This window comes from Zootoca vivipara, chromosome Z (genome assembly GCF_963506605.1).
Source record: "Zootoca vivipara chromosome Z, rZooViv1.1, whole genome shotgun sequence".
Lineage (NCBI taxonomy): Eukaryota > Metazoa > Chordata > Lepidosauria > Squamata > Lacertidae > Zootoca > Zootoca vivipara.
In genome coordinates this window covers 45,024,631-45,034,999 of record NC_083294.1, presented here as the reverse complement: position 1 = coordinate 45,034,999, position 10,369 = coordinate 45,024,631, and the positions used below count along the sequence as shown (strand labels likewise).

Sequence of the window (10,369 nt, the reverse complement as noted above, 5' to 3'; positions counted from 1 at the left end):
GAGGCTCTGTTCTTTAAAGAGGCAGTAACACCATTCTGACTTAGGGCGCCAGCAATTGAAATAAACATTAGAAAGAACTTTCTGACAGTAAGAGCTGTTCAGCAGTGGGATTTGCTGCCAAGGAGTGTGGTGGGGTCTCCTTCTTTGGAGGTCTTTAAGCAGAGGCTTGACAGGCATATGTCAGGAATGCTTTGATGGTGTTTCCTGCTCGGCAGGGGGTTGGACTGGATGGCCCTTGGGGTCTCTTCCAACTCTACGATTCTATGATTCTATGAAATATAACAAACTTCTATGGAACTTCTCTCCAAGCATTTATAAATTGAAAAAATGAATTGTGGGATCCTGCCACTCAGTCAATTGCACCTAAACCAGGCATCCCCAAACTTCTGCCCTCCAGATGTTTTGGACTACAATTCCCATCATCCCTGACCACTGGTCCTCTTAGCTAGGGATCATGGGAGTTGTAGGCCAAAACATCTGGAGGGCCGCAGTTTGGGGATGCCTGACCTAAACTTTACCAAATTCCTACTTCTAGACATATTCATTCCTCTTTTTAAACATCAAACCCAAAGGACTTGCCTTCTAAGGGGAGATCGGACCAAAACTACCTGTTATAATCCTGACATGTGTGATCTTGTATGCAGGCGCAGTGCTAGGGCTTTTTGCGCCCTAAGCAAAACACCTTCTGGCGCGCATGCGTTATGACGCACGCACGCACACCGCTGATGCCCCTGCGTCCCCTCCATCGGCGGGAGGAGCGTGGGCCAAGAGGGGAGCTCAGCGCCCTCCCACCTGTGGAGGGGACGCTTTGAGCTGGAGCGAGCGAGCGGCGGCGGCAGCGCCCATAGCTGAAGGCTTCGGCTGCGGGCACTTGCCGCCACTACCGCCACTCGGGAGCTCTCGGCGTCCCCTCCGTAGGCGGGAGGGCGCTGAGCTCTCCTTTTGGCTCGCACTTCTCCCGCCTGTGGAGGGGACGCCAAGAGCTCCCCAGCAGCGGGGGTATTGCGGGGCAGGCTCGGCAGCGCCCCCTCCCTTTTGGCGTCCTAGGCAATGGCCTAGTCCGCCTAAATGGATGCACCGGGCCTGCTTATATGTCAGGGGTGGCCAGCTCCCAAGACACGGCGATCTACTCACAGAGATAAAAACTGGCAGTGATCTACCCCTTTTGACAGTAAGAGCTGTTCGACAGTGGGATTTGCTGCCAAGGAGTGTGGTGGAGTCTCCTTCTTTGGAGGTCTTTTAAGCAGAGGGTTGGACTGGATGGCCCTTGTGGTCTCTTCCAACTGTCAAAGTTGTTGTGCTTTTTTTTTCCTTTAGGAAAGAAAGCCCCTGGTTTTTGGGGTTTCTGGCCAAAGTTGTTCTTGGGCTTTTTTTAAGGACTGAGGGCGGCCCTGTTTTTTGGGGTGCAGGGCACATATGCTGAGCTTTTTCTAGGGGAGCAAAAGTTGTTGAGCTTCTTTGGGGGGGGGGAGCCAGTGATCTACCCCAGATGTCCAGTGATCTACCGGTATCTGTTGGACGTGCCTGTTATATGTAATACTAAGAAACTAAAAGAGGTGACTCGCAAAAACGGACCGGAGTCAATATTGACATGAAGGCCTGGAGGTGCCAAGGAAGCAAATCTATGAATCATAGAATCCGAGAGTTGGAAGAGACCCCAAGTGTCATCCAGTCCAACCCCCTGCCGAGCAGGAAACACCATCAAAGCATTCCTGACAAATGGCTGTCATAGAATCATAGAGTTGGAAGAGACCATAAGGGCCATCCAGTCCAACCCACTGCCAAGCAGGAAACACCATCAAAGCATTCCTGACATATGGCTGTCATAGAATCCTAGAGTTGGAAGAGACCACAAGGGCCATCCAGTCCAACCCCCTGCCAAGCAGGAAACACCATCAAAGCATTCTTGACATCTGCCTGTGAAGCCTCTGCTTAAAGACCTCCCAAGAAGGAGTCTCCACCACACGCCTTGGCAGCAAATCCCACTGCCGAACAGCTCCTACTGTCAGGAAGTTCTTCCTAATGTTGAGGTGGAGTCTTCTTTCTTGCAGTTTGAAGCCATTGCTCCGTTTCCGCTTCTCTGGAGCAGCAGAAAACAACCTTTCACCCTCCTCTATATGACATCCTTTTATATATTTGAACATGGCTATCATATCATAGAATCATAGAGTTGGAAGAGACCACAAGGGCCATCCAGTCCAACCCCCTGCCGAGCAGGAAACACCACCCAAGCATTCTTGACATATGCCTGTCAAGCCTCTGCTTAAAGACCTCCAAAGAAGGAGACTCACTCCACCACATGCCTTGGCAGCAAATCCCACTGCCGAACAGCTCTGTCAGGAAGTTCTTCCTCATGTTGAGGTGGAATCTTCTTTCTTGTCGTTTGAATGAATCCCAATAGGTTTCCAATAGGATTGTCATGGCAATTCCAGCCATTCCCACCTCTCAGCTAAGAAAGAAATCTGAAACAAATCTGCTTGATTTTGCTAGGCGAAATGGAGAGCGAAAGCCAGCCCAAGAGACTTTTCCAAGGAACCACCAACATGCTTTCTCCCGACGCGACGCACCTTTCCGACCTCGGCTCATGGTAAAATTAATCTTCATAATCCATTACTCATGTTTCCAGAAATAGTTTGCCATGTCTTTTGATGCTCTAGGCCGGGCAGGCATCCCCAAACTGCACCCCTCCAGATGTTTTGGCCTACAATTCCCATGATTCCTAGCTAACAGGACCAGTGGTCGGGGAAGATGGGAATTGTAGTCCAAAACATCTGGAGGGCCAAAGTTTGGGGATGCCTGCTCTAGGCTTCCAAAAGTTTCTACCCTGGGTGGATTAAAAATCAATGATTTTATTTTTTAAGGTTCTATTTTGATAACTGTAAAGTGTTAATTGTAGTATGGTAAGAATAGATCCGGCATCCCCCCAAACTGCGGCCCTCCAGATGTTTTGAGACTACAACTCCCATGATCCCTAGCTAACAGGACCAGTGGTCAGGGAAGATGGGAATTGTAGTCCAAAACATCTGGAGGGCTGAAGTTTGGGGATGCCTAGAATAGATTGAATTAGGGATTTTTGATGGATGTGAAGAATGGTAGGAAATCATTGTAAATGTTAAGAGTAAGGTATGTAGATTATAAAAGAAAAAGGGGGATAAGTTCAGATTAGGTTGAGAAGTCGGAGGGGAGGGGAGTGGGTTGTCGAGGGAAGGAAATAAGACAACTGCAACACGGTTACGGCTGTAATTTTTGTTTTTATTGATTGTGACGAATGGTAATCATTGTGATATACAATGGTACCTCTACTTACGAATAACTCGACCTACGAATGTTTCTACTTACGAAAGGAGCTCCGTCCGCCATCTTGGATGCGGTTTAGATAGGATTTTTTCTGCTTACGAATTTTTAGATAGGGTTGCTTCGACTTACAAATTTTTTCTCCCCATGCATTCCTATGGGATTTGACTTACAATTTTTTTCGACTTACAAATGTGTGTTCAGAACGCATTAAATTCGTAAGTAGAGGTACCACTGTATAATAAAAGTTTATTTTTAATAATAATTTTTAAAAGCAATGATTTATTTTTTAAAAAATCTCCACGCATAGGCAAACTCCAGTTTTTTGATTTTTTTTTTAGACTACAACTCCCATCATCCCTGACAACTGCTCCTGTTTGCTAGGGCTGATGGGAGTTGTAGTCCCCAAAACAACTGGAGGGCAATATTCATCAGGAAATAAGGAAGTTTTTTATGGGCGCTAAAAAAACCCACTCGTTTTTGATATAAAACAGTAAAAACTACTCTGAAAATTGACGATTCCCGAACGGAAAGCTTTCTCTGGCTGTCAGTATTAAGAGGATAAATCAAGCCTTTACTGATGAGTTACTGCAGGGGTGGCCAATTCCCAAGAGACTGTGATCTACTCAAAGGCTTAAAAACTGGCAAGGATCTACCCCATTTTGGGGGGTTCAGGTCGAAATTGCTGAGCTTCTTTTTGGGAGAAGGAAGGCCTGTTTTTTTAGGGGTTCAGGTCAAAATTGCTGAGCTTTTTTGGGGAGAAGGAAGGCCTGTTTTATTTAGGGGTTCAGTTCAAAATTGCTGAGCTTTTTTTGGGAGAAGGAAGGCCTGTTTTTTTTCAGGGGTTCAGGTCAAAATTGCTGAGCTTCTTTTTGGGAGAAGGAAGGCCTGTTTTTTTCAGGGGTTCAGGTCAAAATTGCTGAGCTTCTTTTTGGGAGAATGAAGGCCTCTTTTTCAGGGGTTCAGGTCAAAATTGCTGAGCTTCTTTTGGGGAGAAGGCCTGATTTTTAAGGGGTTAGGTCAAAATTGCTGAGCTTTTTGGGAGAAGGCCTGGTTTTTAAGGGGTTCAGGTCAAAATTACTGAGCTTCTTTTTGGGAGAAGGAAGACCTGTTTTATTTAGGGGTTCAGGTCAAAATTGCTGAGCTTTTTGGGAGAAGGCAGGCCTGTTTTTAGGGGTTCAAGTCAAATTTGCTGAGCTTTTTTTAGGGGAGCCAAAGTTGGTGAGCCAGTGATCTACCAGTGATCTACCACAGACGTCCAGTGATCTACCAGTAGATCACGGTCTACCTGTTGGACATGCCCGAGTTATTGAAATAAAGTCTGACTAAGGATTTAAATCGATTTGAACTTTAATCAAATCCACCCTGCCACAAACGCTCCCTCATCTGTAACTATAAAACAGGCATCCCCCAAATTGCGGCCCTCCAGATGTTTTGCCTTACAACTACCATGATTCCTAGCTAAGAGGACCAGTGGTCAGGGATGATGGGAATTGTAGTCCAAAACATCTGGAGGGCCAAAGTCTGGGGATGTCTGCTGTAAAAGCTACTCTGAAAATGGACGATTCCAAAAAATGAAACTTTCCGCTGATTGTCAATCTTCAGATGATGCCGACAAGGCTGAACCTTTCTGTAAAAAAGAAAGAAAGAAAAGAGAGAAAGTTTTTCTTCAAAAAAAGGAAAGCTTCCTCAGGTTGTCAAAGGATCTTTCTTAAAAAAAAGGAATTTTATTCTTCTGAAAAGGAGACCTTCCTTCCTCTCCTTGAGAATATGAAGAGGATTGTAGAATCCTAGAGTTGGAAGAGACCCCAAGGGCCATCCAGTCCAACCCCCTGCCAAGCAGGAAAAGCCATCAAAGCATTCTTGACATATGCCTGTCAAGCCTCTGCTTAAAGACCTCCAAAGAAGGAGACTCCACCACACTCCTTGGCAGCAAATCCCACTGTTGAACAGCTCTTACTGTCAGGAAGTTCTTCCTAATGTTGAGGTGGAATCTTCTTTCTTGGATGCTAGTAAGGTTGAAAGAGATTTTAAATCAAACCTTACTGATGAGCGATTTGAACCGCGATTTCTACCAACTTGATTTGAACCCAATGTGACCTGAAGAAGTGTGCAGATACATAACTTGGCCCTTGCTGCCGTTTTGGAACGACAACAATCACCCCTATCTAACAGGACCAGTGGTCAGGGCTGATGGGAATTGTAGTCCCAAACCTAGGAGTTTGCCTATGCCTGGTTCTAAGATGCTACCACAGGCATCCCCAAACTGCGGCCCCCCAGATTTTTGGCCTACAACTCCCATGATCCCTAGCTAACAGGACCAGTGGTCAGGGCTGATGGGAATTGTAGTCCCAAACCTCGGAGTTTGCCTATGCCTGTTTCTAAGATGCTACCGCAGGCATCCCCAAACTGCGACCCTCCAGATGTTTTGGCCTGCAACTCCCATGATCCCTAGCTAACAGGACCAGCGGTCGGGGGTGATGGGAATTGTAGTCCAAAACTGGAGATGCCTGTGCTACTGGAACATTTTGTGTTTTTTATTTTATGTGCCCTCACTGAAACATGCGGTTTCCCCTCGTGTCCGCAGCCTGCTCTCAGACGCCCTCGACGGCAGCTCCAGCGGCACCAACTCTGACTCCCTGGCCAAAGGCGCTGCCGCTTGCGCCCCAGCAGAACCAGCGGCCACACAGTCCAAACCCGCTTCCCCATTCCCCTCGATGGACGGACTTTCCCCCAAGTGACTCGCCCTGTCGCCGGCCTGGATGTCTGCTCCTGCAGCCCTTTTGCTATTATGCCCGCCTACGGAGAAACCATCGGCATGAAATCCACGAGGGCATCCGGATCAGGAGCGCCGTGTGCGAAACACCCACGACGTCAACCTTACCCCTCGGCAATGTCGCCCGGCGTTTTTAAGCCTCCTTTTAATGGGTTTCCCTTTTCGTCCTTTGGCCAACGTCTGCTGGGTTTTCCTTTTGACGACAAATCCTTTTGCCAGCGTGTCCTCGGATCGGGGAGTTTCAAAAAGACGACAGCCGCATTTCCTCCGAATTCCCGGAAAAGCACCCAACTTACATTGACATTAAAAATGTCGCCGGGAAACCGGCCACCGCCGCGATCCCCTTGTTTCGAAGGTAAGAATGGAGTTGGAATCAATGAGTTTACTCTAGGTCAGGCCTAGGCAAACTCGGCCCTCCAGCTGACTGCAAGGCCCTTCGTCCCTAGCTAACAGGACCAGTGGTTAGGGATGATGGGAATTGTAGTCCCAAATATCTGGAGGGCACCAGATGGAGCAGGTACGGGCAAACTCCAGCTCTCCAGGTGTTTGGGACTACAATTCCCATCGCCGCTGACCACTGGCCCTGTTAGCTAGGGATAAACGTCTGGAGGGCTGTAGTTTGCCTATTTCAGGCATCCCCAAACTGCGGCCCTCCAGATGTTTTGGCCTACAACTCCCATGATCCCTAGCTAACAGGACCAGTGGTCGGGGAAGATGGGAATTGTAGTCCAAAACATCTGGAGGGCCGAAGTTTGGGGATGCCTGGCCCTTTTCTTGAGATGGGGGAATGGCGGTGTAAACCATGGCAAATGTCGTTCAGTTTGGGGTGCAAGAAACGATCTATTCCAGGCTACTTCCTCAACCTTGGCCCTCCAGATGTTTGGAGACTACAAAGCGCATCGTCCCCAACCACTGGTCCTGTTAGCTAGGGATCATGGGAGTTCTCGGCCAAAAACATCTGGAGGGCCGAGGTTGAAGAAGCCCGATTTATTCCTTCTCACAAGATCCAATCGGGTTAAATTTCTTTTTTCTTTTTTTTAAAAAAGAAGCCACCGATTTGTAATCTACTGTGTCCCGCTATTTATTATTTATAATTCTGTAAAATAATAATAATAATAATAATAATAATAATAATAATAGTCTGGTGAATTTATTAAGAGTATTTTTTTATGACTGAAGCCCTTTCCCCGTGTCCGGCGAGCGCTGGCTGATCTGCATCGACAGGCGACGTCGCGTCCGCTGGATCCGTGCGATTCTGGTTCCCAATGTTTGTCGCCGTTCAGATTTGGGAAACTTTCGATTTCCTCCCTTCCGAAAAAGAGCGCGGAATTTGAAGCGCAGAATTTGTCCTTATTTGGCTCAGAAAAAGGGGAGGAAAAAAAAGGACATTTGGCTTCCCCCTGCCTGGAATTTTCCTTTGGAAAGCATTGGTTTGGACGCAGAGTTAGGCCTCTACATCCATCTGAGTGGATGTAGCAATTTCGTTGTTCCCGCAAGGGGACAATGACAATAAAGATATCTGATCTTATCTTATCTTGTGACCTGTATTCCAGTTTTCGCCTGGGAGAGAGTTAAGTTTCCTCGCCTCCAATAAATGTTCATATTGTAAAATGTCGCGCAGTGGTATCTTTATTATTATTATTTTTAATTACGATTTTATCCACATGCACGCGAAAGCTTCGACCCAGAGCAAACATAGCTGGTCTCTTAAGGGGCTACTGGACCACGCACACTGTTCTGTTTTGGCTGGCGTCTCAACTGCCGCTAAATTAAAAAAAATCTGATTTAAATCCAACAAATTCATTTTTTTAAAAAAAATTAAAATGGGTATGTTTAGCCTGGAGAAGAGAAGGTTAAGGGGTGATATGATAGCCATGTTCAAATATATAAAAGGATGTCATATAGAGAAGGGTGAAAGGTTGTTTTCTGCTGCTCCAGAGAAGCGGACACGGAGCAATGGATTCAAACTACAAGAAAGAAGATTCCACCTAAACATTAGGAAGAACCTCCTGACAGTAAGAGCTGTTCGGCAGTGGGATTTGCTACCAAGGAGTGTGGTGGAGTCTCCTTCTTTGGAGGTCTTTAAGCAGAGGCTTGGCAGCCATATGTCAAGAATGCTTGGATAGTGTTTCCTGCTTGGCAGGGGGTTGGACTGGATGGCCCTTGGGGTCTCTTCCAACTCTAGGATTCTATGATTCTAATTTTATTTATAATTATTAAGCTTTCCCTGACATCTCCAGGGGGAAAGAAACACGCGTGAAACCCACGAGAACAGCTGCCAGTCAGTGTTGGCAACACTAAGCTCAACGAAGGGCTGACTCGGTATCCAGAGGGTTTCCTATTGTCCCAGCAGTACAATAGATTCCACCTCAACATTAGGAAGAACTTCCTGACAGTAAGAGCTGTTCGGCAGTGGGATTTGCTACCAATGAGTTTCCTATAGTCCCAGCAGTACAATACCTATTACACCGTATTGAGACATGAGGAAGGAGATAATTGATCCCTCGTGAAAAAACTTACCAGGCCGCTCAACAGAAACGCTTACTAGATCCCTGCTAGCAGATTTTAATCCAGAGCGCACTAAGAATGTAGCTAAATTCCGTTACTACGCGTCAAGACTAAGACACGTCGTGACATCAATAACAATGATGAAGTTATTGATAACGGATAAGTTATTGATAACGGATAACTGATAACGGATAACAGTTAAAGGGAACTATCCCTCCTTAAATTTTGACCCAATTTTAATTTAAAATAGGATCATGAAACAGTATTGCTCAAAGATGATATTCAAGAACTATCTATTTTATGGATTATCGGTTTTCTTTTTCTCTTTTGCTGGTCTTAAAATTTATTACACCGCATGTTACCTACAGCTTAGGAAATCTGTATTATATATTAACCATTTACATTTTTTTAAACATTTTATTATTATTTCATTAGAAGTAATAATAATTTTGAAATACATCTGTGCACTGAATGGCTCGTTTGACATGGTACTGGAACTCCGGAACCGTAGCAGTGAAGTTTTCAAACCTCAATTAGGAAAGGCTGTGCTGGACGCAGGCACCCCCAAACTGCGGCCCTCCAGATGTTTTGGACTACAATTCCCATCATCCATGACCGCTGGTCCTGTTAGCTGGGGATCATGGGAGTTGTAGGCCAAAACATCTGGAGGGCCGCAGTTTGGGGATGCCTGTTCTAGACACAGCCAAATTTTTACATTTGAACCATGTCTCTCTAAATCAGGCATCCCCAAAGTTCGGCCCTCCAGATGTTTTGGACTACAATTCCCATCATCCCTGACCGCTGGTCCTGTTAGCTAGGGATCATGGGAGTTGTAGGCCAAAACATCTGGAGGGCCGCAGTTTGGGGATGTCTGTTCTAGACACAGCCAAATTTTTACATTTGAACCATGTCTTTCTGAATCAGGCACCCCCAAATTGCGACCCTCCAGATGTTTTGGACTACAATTCCCATCATCCCTGACCACTGGTCCTCTTAGCTAGGGATCATGGGAGTTGTAGGCCAAAACATCTGGAGGGCCGCAGTTTGGGGGTGCCTGCCCTAGAATATCCCTGGTTTGCTCCTTTCCAGCTCTTTTGGGACTACAACTCCCATCGTCCCTAGCTCACAGGACCAGCGGTCAGGGACAATGGGCATTTGAGTTTGGCCACCACTGTTTTAGATCAGGCGTGGCCACACTTGGCCCTCCAGCTCTTTTGGGATTACAATTCCCATCACCCCTAGCTCACAGGACCAGTGGTCAGGGATGATGGGAATTGTAGTCCCAAATATCTGGAGGGCCAGAGTTTGCCTATGCCTGATTTATCCAAAGCAGGCACCCCCAAACTCCGGCCCTCCAAATGTTTTGGCCTACAATTCCCATGATCCCTAGCTAACAGGACCAGCGGTCAGGGATGATGGGAATTGTAGTCCAAAACATCTGGAGGGCCTGGTGTAGATCATTCTCGCTTAGCCTCAGTTCCTTGTTCTTTAAAATAGGAACACTTGAGGCTTATGTGGCACATTCCCAGGTAGGTTCAGAGTGTTTGAAAGCACTGCATGACCACATGACAGGGTGGGTAAAAATCAATGATTTTTTAATATTAAAAAACCCCCAGAAAAATGGGGTTTTTTGGATTGAAATCAGATTTTTAAAATACAATACGTCCGGAGAGAAAATATTTCTAAAGATGGTTTTCGATTGAAGTGACATTCTAGTCCAAAGGCAGCTGTGTCGAGCATTGCCAAAGGTTTCACAACTATGTCCCTGGATCAGAGTGGATAAAAATCATA

General features: G+C 46.3%; 1 protein-coding gene across 6 annotated transcripts in view; it reads left to right on the top strand.

Moving 5' to 3' along the window:
• LOC118078684 (PABIR family member 2) overlaps window positions 1-7,869 on the top strand; it is a 29,065-nt gene extending 21,196 nt beyond the window's left edge. For 5 of the 6 annotated variants that reach the window (XM_060270372.1, XM_060270373.1, XM_060270371.1 and 2 more), the window contains 2 exons: window positions 2,491-2,587; window positions 5,882-7,869. In XM_060270372.1, the coding sequence (XP_060126355.1) occupies window positions 2,491-2,587; window positions 5,882-6,035 (251 nt within the window). In that variant the 3' untranslated portion in view covers window positions 6,036-7,869. The remainder of the gene's footprint in view (window positions 1-2,490; window positions 2,588-5,881) is intronic. The other variant, XR_009557013.1, reaches the window with a different exon arrangement.
• Window positions 7,870-10,369: the final 2,500 nt, after the last annotated feature.